Raw genomic sequence first — 12926 nt, 5'->3', positions numbered from 1 at the left:
TTTAGTTTAAATAGGTGAATCTATTTTTATAGTGATTTGTTACATTTCGGCTATAGTGCTTTTTCCCAAACAGATTTTATTGAGCATTATAATGACACTGGTTCCTTTCAGTGTCTAGGTAGGGTAGCTTCTTGCTGGTATGAAAATACATTAGCACATTATAGCACTTAAATATTTTTGTAGCAAAACATTCTGGCTCAATACCAAGCTCTTTTTTTCTACCATGAATGTAAATTACGAGCTTCACAGAAAGCTGAAAACTGACATTAAAGCATCTGATGCAAGATCTGTGTAGCAAGGTCCCCGTTTGAAGCCCAGCAGAATTGAGTGCTTGTGGTTGGCATAATTTGTCCCTCAACAGAGGGAGCAACAGGACGGGATTTATGCTGTGGGTTTGGCCTTTTTACACTAGGTTGTTAATTTTCTGCCAGCTCTGTGCCTTGATTGAGTTTGCCCACAATCAGGTGAGCAAAACTGGCAGAGGCCAGGAAGAAAAAGGGAGGGGGCCAGGGCAAAAGCTGTTTACAACCACTGCTATAGAAGTGTACCTGTGCGAGGCGAGGAAAGCACCTGGTGGTAGAGCACGGGCATACCTTCCCTCAGCTATGAAGAAATGGGTGTCTGTTTCAATCTACATTCCCTTTTCTTTAATCTCATTATAACAGTTTCTGCACACGCAACCCCATATGGAGTAGGGCTGTGGAACTTCCTCTTAGTGATGCTTTTTCTTTCTGCTAAAATGTGTTTTCTGGGGAAACAGGTTTGCGAACCTTCCAGTAAATGAAAAGTTTTAGAAATTTAGCATATTTGTTTCTCTGTAGGTATATATTATAGTCTTTTCTTGTGCTACAGACTCATTGAAAATAGAGGGGAAATCAACTTTTGAATGTTGCATGGAAAAAATCTATTGTCGGTATACTAGGAGAAGTTTCTGATTGTCTGCTAGTATATTTGGGGAGTTCAGGCTACAGGCAAGTGCTGTGCATAATTTTCCCAGTTGTAGCACAGTATTCCATTGGAGGCCTCTTTTAAATGCTGGGAGCCTGTCCTATATCTGCAGTAGAGTTTCAAAACTGAAATGTTTGCTCCAGTCTTCCCCACATTAATTCCATACCTCTCTCACATGATGTGGTAATACATGCACAACGCATTCTTAGCCGCTTGCCTCTGCTACTTGGTATGCAAAGACAGCACTGAAATCAATGCAAGACTTCAAGTGAGACCACATTAAGAGCTAGTGTATATTGAAAATGGTGCCTGATGAGAAGTTTGTTTATGAAGAACATTTCAAAGCCAAACGGGAAATGCACGGAAAATTCTTGCAACAAAGTTTCTCTTTCAACAGCAAGGAAAATGAATTTTGACAGTCTTCTGTATGCAAGAAATATTTTCTCCTCATACTTCTGTACCAGGAAAAGATAATTTACTAATGGACCGTGTAAGTTGAGAGGAAAAAGTACCTACATCGCATTTCTCTGTGGACCCTACAGATAAACAGGCAGAATATTCATGCAAATTAAATTGCTGTATATAGAGTTCTTAGGGGGGATCCTATGTTAAATAGTAGCTTAATTCCATACTTGCCTCATAAATCACCTTACAAATACTGCTCTGAGCTGTGCAGTTCATCTCACTGTAAATTTTCCTGAACTTCTATAGCAACCAAGACCACTGTGTGAGAGGGATTGTAGTCTCAGTTATATCACAAAAAGGGGAGGGGTGCTAGGGGTGCAGGCATGGTACCCTGGAGGAAGACTGGGTTGAAGGATTGCTCTGGGCTCAGTGTCAGTCTTGCTTGAGATGAAAGCCAAAAATGTAATGAATTTCTGCGTCCTGGGGTGTATGTGAAGGGAATCTCTCCTCTATGGTCTTCAGGGATCTCTTGGGTTTGAGGTGTTGTCTTGCTTCAAAGAACAAAAGGTTTAAGTAGATGTTGAAGGAAAGTCACGTGGGGTGGGAAATCTCAGCTTTTTCTTCAACCACCCCTCTGTCTTGTTAGTATATGCTCAAGAGTAACGGAGCAAGAAGAAACACATCCCATGCACCACCTGAATTTGTATACAAATCCTTTTTTGATTTATTTTTTTTTTCTTCTTGTGGAAGCAATGGTAAGATCTGCAGTGCCTTCTCAGTTGGGTTGCATTTACTAGTTCGGGGAGGTAGGGGGAGAAATACCCGTAAGGATACAGAAACAAAATGCCATTTTATCTCTTCAGTAAGATCTTTGCTTTACTCATGCACAGGTGCAAGTACAGTTCTTGTGACCTCTCAGACTAGGCAGTAGACTCTAACACAGATAATAATGCAGACTAATAGTACAGGAGGATGGACCTTAGTTGTTCCCTGAAGTTCTGCCTTTAATTATAATGGTGTTCCCAGGGCAACCACTGAATCCAGCCAGTAGCTAAGTTCACTGTTTTGTTAAGGAAAACTCACTATTTTCGCTTCCCCCTACCAACTGTGATTTTGCCTTAAGCTATTTTTAAACTCTGCTTAAAAGCCAAAAGGATCTTTTGCAGTCATTTTCTAGCAAGCACTATATTCGTGATGAAATCGTGCAGGCTTGCCGTTTGAGTCTGTGTGCGTGCACACATCTGTGATAGTCATTCAACCAGGCAACTTGGCTTACAAGCAAGGCACTGTGAGAGGGGAGCAAAACAGAGGTTTAGCTTGGCAAACTCTGCTTTTCTTTCCGTGTAGCTTTTTTTTTTTAATTATTATTTGTAAAGGAAACTGCTAGCCCACCAGATCCATATACTAGGAAAAATCTAGAGCAGTGTTTCATGACCTCTTTGTTACTGGCTGTCACCCTGCCTTGTGTCAAAGACAGCTTTCCCTGACTCTGCAATTTCCCTCGAGCCAAAACAGGTCAGGCAAAGCTTGGACTCTGAGTTACACAAAAATGGCTTTTTAAGTTACAAATGAAAACAAATAAATCAAAGGGCCTCGTGTATAGCTCCCTAGCCCTTTGCCCCTTCAGTCAGTGTCATGTCTCACCCTCTATTGACCATCCTTATTCTCTCCAGACGCTGAGGATAAAAATCAACTTGTTTTATCAGATTTTAGAAAGTTACCCCTTGTCCTCCTATCCTCTTCTCCATGCTTACTGTTCAGGTTAATCTGTCCCCACCTGCACGAGTCCTCTGCTAAAGATAAAATCCTACCTGGTCCATAGCAAGCTACCCTCACAGCAGTCTGTGCTTCCCCTTCCAAGATGCACATGCTGCTATGTGAAGTACTCCTTCTGCTTCTTGCACCTTCCCTGTCATCCTTTCAGCAGTACAAAGTGAAAAAAAGTTATCAATTTGTCTAGTGATTAGTGAGTTTTTGCTTTCTTTTTAGCCTGTAATGACAGTAAAAAAGTGAATGTTCTGCAGCGCCTATTTTAGAATAATTCTTTCTTCTCCCCTGTAAAATCGATTTAGATTTTATTGAAGGACTGAAATCTTGGGTTTAATGAGTAACGTTTTCTTTCCTTGGTAAGCCTTTGAAGTGGCCAGGCATTCTGAGATGAACTTTTGACAAATGTTCTTTCTATCCCAGATTTGGATTTGCAGCTTACTCCTAGCGGAGAAGTCACAAAACAGATTGGAGAGGCCCTGCCTGTGTCATGCACGATTTCTTCTAGTAGAAATGCAACTGTGTTTTGGATAAAGGTCAGTAATTCATCTACTTCACACTTCATCTGAGTGTTCATCTCTTCATATTACTGCTGCTACTTCAGTGTTTTGGAAGGAAGGAAGGAAGGAAGGAAGTCAGTCATTTATTGGGCTTTTTAAAGAATATTGTTAAAACGAGCCTTACACATATTGCTAAAATGAGAGCTACTGACTCAGGTTGATGACTGAAAATCAGTTACTATAATTATCGGCTCGATTTTCAAATGGAGAGAAGTGAAGCCTACTGTACAACTTTTTGCCCTTTGAGAATCAGGATCAGATCCTTTTAAGAAGGAAAGCCCATTTGGAGGAATTTGGATTCATTAATCATTTTCTCAGAGACAGGCTTGGTCTTGGCTGCAATAACCATAATAAAAGGGCAGCAAGGCAGGTTGAGGGATCAGATGTTAGCAACTGGTGTTCAGTGGCTGGTGAAAAAGGTAGCTGTCATAGATCGTGGGTTTAAATTAAACCTATACTGCTGGGTACTAAAAATAATGATACCTGATAGTTGTTTAGTAGCATACGTTGATCTCGTAACCCTGGTTCCTAGAGGGAGAGTTGCCTGTGTCTCACACAGCTTGAACCACTTGTGTTTTTGTCTAGCCCACTAGAAAAGCTCAGAACTAACAATTGATCACATCTATGCCCTTGATTTGAAAGCAAATTTGTTCAAGAAGAAGGGAGGTGGCTTTTATAAACCTCCGGTAGTTTCCACTTTTCATGCTGTTATGTTGCTGTCAGCTATTTGAATGTGGTTATAAATGGGGGAACACTTCAACAGTAAGGCTCTAATCAACCAAAGCATATGAAAAACTCTGTTGAGAGTAGTCACATTTGTAATTTAGAGGTTAATGTATTCGGAGTTAGAATTCAGAGATTAACTCCTTACTTTATCAGGACAATACCAGAATGCAAACAAGTCCATCATTTTCAAGTCTTCAATATCAGGATGCTGGAAACTACATCTGCGAAACTACTCTACAGGAGGTTGAAGGGTTAAAGAAAAGAAAGACACTTAAACTTATTGTGGAAGGTAAGGGAGCAGATAGCTATGGTTATTAATGATCCTTTTCAAACAAAATGGTTAACTGTAATATTGTTCTTGTAGGAAAACCTCAAATCAAAATGACAAAGAAAACCAACACAAATAAAATGTCTAAAACAATTGTCTGCCATGTGGAAGGTTTCCCCAAACCAGCAGTGCAATGGACAGTTACTGGTAGTGGAAGCATCATAAATAAAGCAAGTATCTTTCTTATTACTTTATTCACCAAAAGATAGTGCACAGAAGATGTGATTTAAAGCCAAGGACTATTTTCCAGGCAGTGAGATTGAAGAAACTAAGTCTATTTCATTTATCTAAGAGAAGGTTAAGTGGTAGCTGTAGCTACGTGGTACTTACATGGATGATTTCTGATTATAAAGGTCTTTTTGAATAGAGCAGGTGAAGGCACGGAAGATCCACTGGCTACAAGCCAAAGCTGGAAGGAAAAAGAAAAGTTTACAAATGAAATATACATTTTTAGGTGGGGGTACTTAGTCATTTTATCTGGGTAATGTGGCAATTTTGCCGTTGCATACAGAATTTACAAATAATGATGGAACTATAGAACTTGTATTAGAAAGCAAAAGGGTACTTGATGGAGGCATTAACTGGGTGGAATGTAATTAAAGATGGCAAGTACAAGTCAGAAAATAGTCAATATAGTTCCTTACGTGCATTGCAGTTTTTATCCTAATTTTTGTAGTTGTTTTTGTTATACTTGTTGTTTTGCATTGGAAACAGAACCATGATGCAGTCATCCTGGGGGAGAAATAAGGAGTACCCATAAGCAGCAGGAAGAATACCTGGAAAATGAGCAAACTGACATATTTTCATGTTGATTACCAAATCACATGCAAAGTATTTTGCCTTAGCAGGAGAAATAAATGAGACATCTATAGAACCAGTCAGAAGCTGGAATTACAATGCACAGTGCTCCTGTAGATTTCATTACTCCATTAGGTTTTGCTGTAATCCTACAGAAATTATGTATAGCTGTCAAAATTTGTCCATTTACTTGAAGTTATAGGCCAGGAATTGTCTTGAAGCCATGTAAATGATTGAAAATCATTTTCTTTGGACATTGTATTAATCCAAGAATGATGTACAGCAAATTTAAGGAACAATTTCACTCACTATGACAGTACAGGCACTGCAGGTATTACTAAATATGTGCAGCCTGGCAAAAGAACGCATAGTGTGGAACCAACTTGGAATGCCAGAAAGTGAAAAACTTACAGTGATTATTTTCCTTATGAAGACAGGAATGAAAAACAGCGAGATGGAAAGAAATGAGAACTTAGAAGTTGGGGTTTGGGTTTTCTTTAAGAATTTTGTCCCTTTGAATATTTTTCAAGTAGTTGAAAGAAATAAAAGCAAATACAGAATGTGAACCTTCTCAAAAATGCCTCTTTATCAGTGGTCTTACAGCGTACACTGTACAAAACGTAGCTATAATTGGATATCTTCACCAAAGTGTTTTCTTGCAAATACTCACATTACCATTTAATGAAATAATGCATTATTTATATCGTTATTGTTTGGAAAACTGCAATATTAGGTGAAAGTTACTTCCCTCTGAACATTTTCAATGTGTAATACAGGTAATGTACGTATTATTCTTTGCATTTTTCACAGACACTAATCTTCTTTTTTTTACCTTTTCAGACAGAGGAGACCAAATATGTTAATGGAAAATTTTCCAGTAAAATTGTAATTGCTCCCGAGGAAAATGTGACTTTAACTTGCATTGCAGAAAATGAGCTGGAAAGGACTGTGACCTCCCTGAACGTCTCTGCTAGTGAGTGTCTTCTAGAGACCATTGTAGTTTCACATAAACTACCCACACTTCACAGTCAAATGAAGAGGAGGTCTGCATAGTATTGTTGTTACTAAGATATTTAACCTTTTTGTCTTAAGTCAAGCAATTGTGAGTCCAGTCTGGATCGGCCCTACATAAAATTTATTGATAGCTTTCTGGATTAAGTCACTTAGGCTTCGTGACTGGCTAGCTATCTCGTGTACGCAATATATTACTTACTTTTGTGAATATTACAACACAATATTACAACATAATAGTACAAAAATATTGCAAAATAATACATTATTTACGAAGATTAAAGTCTGTATTCATTACTAAATTTACATAATCTTTTAGTCCCCAAATTCCAGTTTATTATTACTGGTATTCCTTGATTCAGAAGAGATGTCAGCCGTACTGGACTTTAATCAAATGTCACTTTTCAGTGATGAAAGGTGGTGAGAAGCTACAGTTTGTGGAAGGGTAGCACAGAAATGCTCAGTCAGAAATATTTCAGAGATTAGTATTACTGGTTTTGAAAAAGATTCTTCAAGTTGCTATATTATAGTTACAAAGGAAAGACTTCTGCTTAAAGGTATTGATTAATTACCTTGTTGTTTGGCAAACACTGCATTAAGTTTCAGCATTTCTGTCGTTGCTGTAAATAGGCAATTGAAAGTGATGTTCAGGTCTAACACATTTTGTCTTAATTTTAACATTTTTTCATTTCAGTAAGCATTCCAGAATACGATGAGCCAGAGGATAGAAGTGGTATGTATGCTCTTCTGTCTCTGTAACCCTTTCTGTTGATTGTCTCGGTTCAAGACCTATGTAGCATCACAGAACAATTTCCACAGTCCCTCGAAGCTGGACTTGATTTGAAATAGCTAGTGCCATATTTGACTAAGCATGTGACTTCCTTGAAGCCTTAAATGTGTTTTTAAGAACAACACCTACTTTTTAAAATTTTTCCTTTGTGACCCCTTTTCTTGTTTCTGATGGAAATTCTTTAGAAATGGTGTCATGCTTTATCATAGGTCACCTCATTAACTTTTCTTCTTTGCTTCAGATGACAATAGCGAAAAGGTTAATGACCAGGCAAAGCTAATAGTGGGGATTGTAGTCGGTCTTCTGCTGGCTGCTCTGGTTGCAGGTGTTGTCTACTGGCTCTATGTGAAGAAATCAAAGTAAGAATTTATGGAAAACTTGATACTAATTGAAAAACAAAATCATAAGTGGAAATGTATGTTCACCTGTTTTCCTTCCTGCAGCATTCCAGTAGTCTGAGTGGGGAAAAGCTGTTACAGTAGGTGGATTTAATAGAGAAAGGAAACCTGGTACCTCTGATCAGCTTGTGCTAATGCTTAACAGGACACATCTCCTGGAGGTGGGACTCCAAGACTTTTCATAGATCATCACCTGTAATGAGGTTCTGTTTTGTGACAGCCAAGTCTGTGCTGATTCTTGCGTTTAATTGTAGTACCTACTACTTATTTTACCTCTGTGTGGCTTTTGGTACTAGAAGCTCTTCACTTAGAAGTTGAGCAGCTTGTTTGCTTTAAAAATGGATTAAATTACAGAAAAAGTCTAAACCATCTCAGGGAGAAGAGAGATCCTTAATTCATTTGTCCGTATATACTTAGAGATCTCTGAAGTAAAATTGGTAGAGATAGACCTTGCGTTGCTGACAAACTAGAAGCTGTCGTCCAAAAGAATATGTTTTAGCCATCCTAGGCATAGACCAGGATTTGCCAGTGAGTCCTGCTTGCTTTCAAATTTCTTTATTATCACACAGGCTCACTTTAGAAAATAAACGGGATGTTCTCAAAAAGTAATCACGTTTCTCCATCTTAAGATAGCCGTGACTATATGCCATTTGGCCTTATCCCCGTACATTGGTCTCCAGGGAGAACTGAGGGCAGGCTTGTGCTCTGAAGGGTACCTTAGAGCTGCTTCTTAACAGGAAAGATCAAGGTAGTTATGCATCACATGCACAAATCTGTACAGGTATAGAAGCAATCTTAAAGTTCAGTTGTTCTTTCTATGACCTTTCATTAAAATTAGATTAAATGAGATCTAAAATATACCAGTGGGATTTTACTATGAACAAATGTGTTTTCATTGATGTGAAAGTACAACAAGGAATTCTCCATCTGCTTCCGAATAGTCTTTTTTGGAGAATACATAAGGATTTTGCTCCAGCCATAACTGAGCAGGTTTTGGAAGTTTTTCAAAGAAAGAACTGCTATAAATTACCCAAGCACAGAACCATATTCAGATGTTACACAGGGGAAAAAAATATTTTTTTGCAAAGCTTATGCTTGTTTTGGTAGAAATTAAAAAGTCCTAATAATGTTAAGCTCTTTCTCCCACACTTTGCTGCTAGTGTAATAATGTCTAGGATCATGTTCTTTTGTCTTTCCTTTTGAGTGTGAGAATGTGGACTCATGAAACTGTGATTCACTGGTTTGGGATTTTTGGAAGAGGTGGTTTGGGTATAAGGAGGGCAAAGAAAGTGATGTATCTTTTCTTGTACCATTATTTAGTGGGGAGAGCTAACAGGAATCTTAGAATATAGCATGTTCTTTGATGAGAAGAGTTTTATGACTTAAGATATCTCTTTCAGCTTCAAAGATAGGATACAGTTTATTTTAATTGGACACCACTTCTTTTCCTCATGCTCAACTTCTCTTCTACAAGCTTAGACTAAAAATTAGACCTAGAATTGATTAGACAGGTTGACTGCGAACAAAATAAAAATCCCTTTTTAGTTAAATAATAGTCGTCTTATGTGATGCATGGTTGCTGGCCTCTGGAGCCCTTAATTGATGCATCATCACTGACAATCTCCTATTCTCAGCGTATATTTAGGTTGATCTGTTGTTATCCTCTCTGCTTTTTGCACACCATACTTGCAAGAGCAAGCAGAGTGTCAGTACCTATTCTGACAGAGTTTTCAGCATGAATTGTAGACTAGAAATCAGGGTAGACCGTGCAAAAAGCACCTTTCAATCCCTCCATCTCCATACAGGCCAAGAGTGTTAGTAGTTATTTTTTGAACCCACCCTTGAACAGTAACTCACCTAATCTCTATCCCCAAAGTGACGCCAAAGGAAAGTCTGAGAAGGCAGCAGCACAGAACTTTCCAAGTCTGCCGAGGCAAGAAAAACATTACTTTTTTTTCATTATTGGTGTTGTGGTTTGTATAATCTTCTATTGTCTTGTCATCCACACTAAGTAGGAATTATACTTGTAGCCTTGGAATATATTCACAATAAATCACTTATACAGTTATTCACTGCCTCAGCTCCACTTGATGCAAAAGCTGATTATTGCCACATATTCTTTTCACTATGAATATTATCCCATAAATCAGGGACTCATCTGTATTCCACATGCCGCAACCAGCCCCCTCTTGAATAAAGAGTTGAGGCTTCCTACCCCAGCATGCTATGTTTCTCCTTCATCTGAGCAGAAGGCCAAAGACTTGTTTCCTACAGGTTTCTCCTTTCTCCAAGAAGGAATTTTTAAATTAATTTGCACCAAACAGAATATAACTTAGCACTTCAGAATCTTTCTAAAATTTTTGTGTCAGACCTCAGTCAAGTGAGTCTTGGACACCCATCTTCAGCAAATCCTTCATATATTAAATTTTCACCTTGCCAGAAACAGCCGGGAGTACAGCACAAATTAAAGGTTTAGAAATAAAAGAATGCACCCAGCATCCTGTATCCCTGTTCTCTAGGCATGGAAGTTTCGTGTGTGGATTGGACCTTGGTCACATTTTTGCTCCTTGGGTTTGGAGGTGCACAAATCTCAAGTCATGTGAAGCTAGATCAAGGTTACAGTGGTTCAAAACGCAGCAAAGCAGAGCACAGCAGCAGCCTTAAGATTGTTCATACTCAGAGCACACCAAACTCTTTAAATTCTTCTTAGGTCAGAGTAATCAAGAATGTTACTAGTGTCTCTGAAACTGAATGCTTGACGCATAACAGTTCTGCTTTTCTGGTACTTCTAAGGAAACTAACATATGAATCCAAATATGGCAGGTCAAATACGTAGGAAACTTGCTGTATGTTTTGAACAAACTCAGCATTTGTGTTGGTTTTTGTGCAATTCCCATCTCTGAAAGTGTCACTTCATGTCACACAACTACAACAAAAGTGGCACAAATTAAAGAATGGTCACTCGTTTCCAAACTGGAATGTTTTTCTAATATCTCAGCCTTTTTTTCCTACTGATGGACATTTGAAAATAATTACCTGTCCTTATCGCAAGCTTGGGCAACAAGGACAAAAGCACTGCAGTTTTCCTTCCTTAAACAGTATTGAGGGTGAGGACTAGGCTTGCGAGATTAAAAGAAATCAGAAATTAAAACCCAACAACATCTATGTGCAGGCAAAACATTTGAGATGGAAAATGGTCTTTGTATTAAAAACAATGCTATGAACATTATCTAAACAAAATCCCTGAAAACAATGGCCCCTCAGCGCGTGCGCACACGCACACTCCAAAGGAAATTAAAAACCTCACTTTGGTACTACTTACAGAGATATTTTGATTAGGATTCCCTGCGGATAATTATTTTCCTGAAGAGCAAGCATATAAAATATGACTCATAATTTTAGCAAGAGCTAAGAATGATCCATGTTTTACAAATGAATTAAAAAAAACAAACAGTGTAGAGACACAAGTAAAATCATATTCATACAAGTCAATTCTCACTCTTCAGAATGATGGGGCCAGAGCATGCTAAGGTGCAGGCTTTGTTTGTGGAACCATAGATAAAGTGTGTGAGACAGCCTGGGCAAAGTGGGCTGTCTTGCCCTTTTCAGCAAATCCTCTGGAATATTTGCACCCATCCGGACTGTGTTGCCCAGCTGCTCAGATATCATTGGGAAGTTGGTCTTGAGTTGCAAATGGAGCAAGCTGACAGTAGTTAATGCACAAAAAAAGTAAGGAACAACTGTTGTTGAATGTTAAGCTGACAAAGGACCGTTTGTCCTCTGCCTCAAGTCACCTCAGGAAGTGATGGAAACCCATGTTTTGGGCCGTTCCTCTGTTACAGACCCAGGCCACGTCTGTCGGGCCCTGAGGTTTGGTGCCATGCCAGGGTCGCCTATTCCTCTGCTGCTGGCAGAGCACAGCCAGTGGATCACACTGCTGCAACTCAGTGCAAAATTCCTCCTCTGTCTCTTAATAACGCTGTTTAGATAGCACTAAAAAAGGCAGCAGTATTGCTTGTGCTGAGCTGGTGAATCCGCCTAGATATCAGTATTTGGGGAACAAAAAAGAAGAAAAAAGTCAGCAAGATCACCAAACCACCAGCATTAAGCTGCTGTATTTCAGTCTTGGGCACTGAGAATCGAAATCCATCTGATTGTCAGACATTAAAAACTACTGCTGCTCTCATTTCAAGCAAGTGGTATATACCATCCTTCAAAAGAGTTCTTGGTTGCCTGCCTTTTAAATCTCCCTTTTTCACCCATTTTGGCTTTAGGAAAATGGAGGTGACTTTTAGTGAACAGGGGCATAGTTTCATTGAATCCAGAACAAAAATAGAACACTTTAAAAATCAAAACCTGATCTCATTGCAGAACCTGCTGGGTTTAGTCACTGAACAATATTAACCAAAAGACCAGTAATGCTAGCTAGAGTTACCTCTGCTGTTAGTGTCAGGGCATATGAAATCCAGTCTGCTTTGGGCACTGTAAAACTCTTGATAAGAGGCCAAAACAAACCCCAAAAACCCAAGATCACACTGAGCCATGCCAATAGTCCATCCAGTCGGCTCCCTTGTTTCCAACAACAGACATAAGCGGTTACACGAGGGCAGACGTGCATATACCGCTTTCTCGCCTCCAACTCATTGCAGCTCAGGTAATTGCCCGAGTCCAGATTCTTTGGCTTTCCATCTCTTTCCCTACTGTCTCCAATTTTGTAAGGCTTCTTTATGGAAAAGGTTCATTAGCCACATGACGAGCCAAATCCTGTGCTCTACCCAAAACAAACATTTTTTTTTTACAGTTTAAAAAAAAAGTTTTTAATTTTTTAAGGGATTTGTTTGATTGAGGATTTGAGCTTTTTACTAGGATTAAAGAGATTTGTTAAAGGTTAAGATCACAGAAGGCCAATCTCTACCAAAGCATTGAATTTTCTTCTTCATTGCATCTTATATCCTTTCCTTCTGTGCACATCACATGTTTCAGGTTTTGAATACCAGAAGAAAGTAGGAAGTTACTGCACAGTAGAAATTTACCAGTGTAGAACAAGTTACTTTGTGACATAATCTCAACCTCTGAAAAATTAAACTTGTCTGTGATAAGCAGAAGTTTGGATCTTTGCAGTAAGTGGGTTTTCAGCACAGACACCTTGCTGGCAACCCCACAAACGTAACAGAGGCACTCTAAAACCAATAGTA

The 12926-nt window shown here is 38.9% G+C and overlaps 1 protein-coding gene across 5 annotated transcripts in view; it reads left to right on the top strand.

The window, feature by feature from the left end:
- Window positions 1-12926, top strand: part of ALCAM (activated leukocyte cell adhesion molecule) — a 119396-nt gene that overhangs the window by 101851 nt on the left and 4619 nt on the right. For 2 of the 5 annotated variants that reach the window (XM_075104553.1, XM_075104563.1), the window contains exons 9-14: window positions 3544-3656; window positions 4560-4695; window positions 4771-4904; window positions 6373-6505; window positions 7238-7276; window positions 7575-7692. In XM_075104553.1, the coding sequence (XP_074960654.1) occupies window positions 3544-3656; window positions 4560-4695; window positions 4771-4904; window positions 6373-6505; window positions 7238-7276; window positions 7575-7692 (673 nt within the window). Of the gene's footprint in view, window positions 1-3543; window positions 3657-4559; window positions 4696-4770; window positions 4909-6372; window positions 6506-7237; window positions 7277-7574; window positions 7693-9607; window positions 11785-12926 lie in introns of those variants that run through there. The other 3 variants (XM_075104581.1, XM_075104544.1, XM_075104571.1) reach the window with 3 other exon arrangements.

The sequence above is a fragment of the Phalacrocorax aristotelis genome, chromosome 1, assembly GCF_949628215.1.
Source record: "Phalacrocorax aristotelis chromosome 1, bGulAri2.1, whole genome shotgun sequence".
Lineage (NCBI taxonomy): Eukaryota > Metazoa > Chordata > Aves > Suliformes > Phalacrocoracidae > Phalacrocorax > Phalacrocorax aristotelis.
This window is presented reverse-complemented; position numbering and strand designations above follow the sequence as displayed.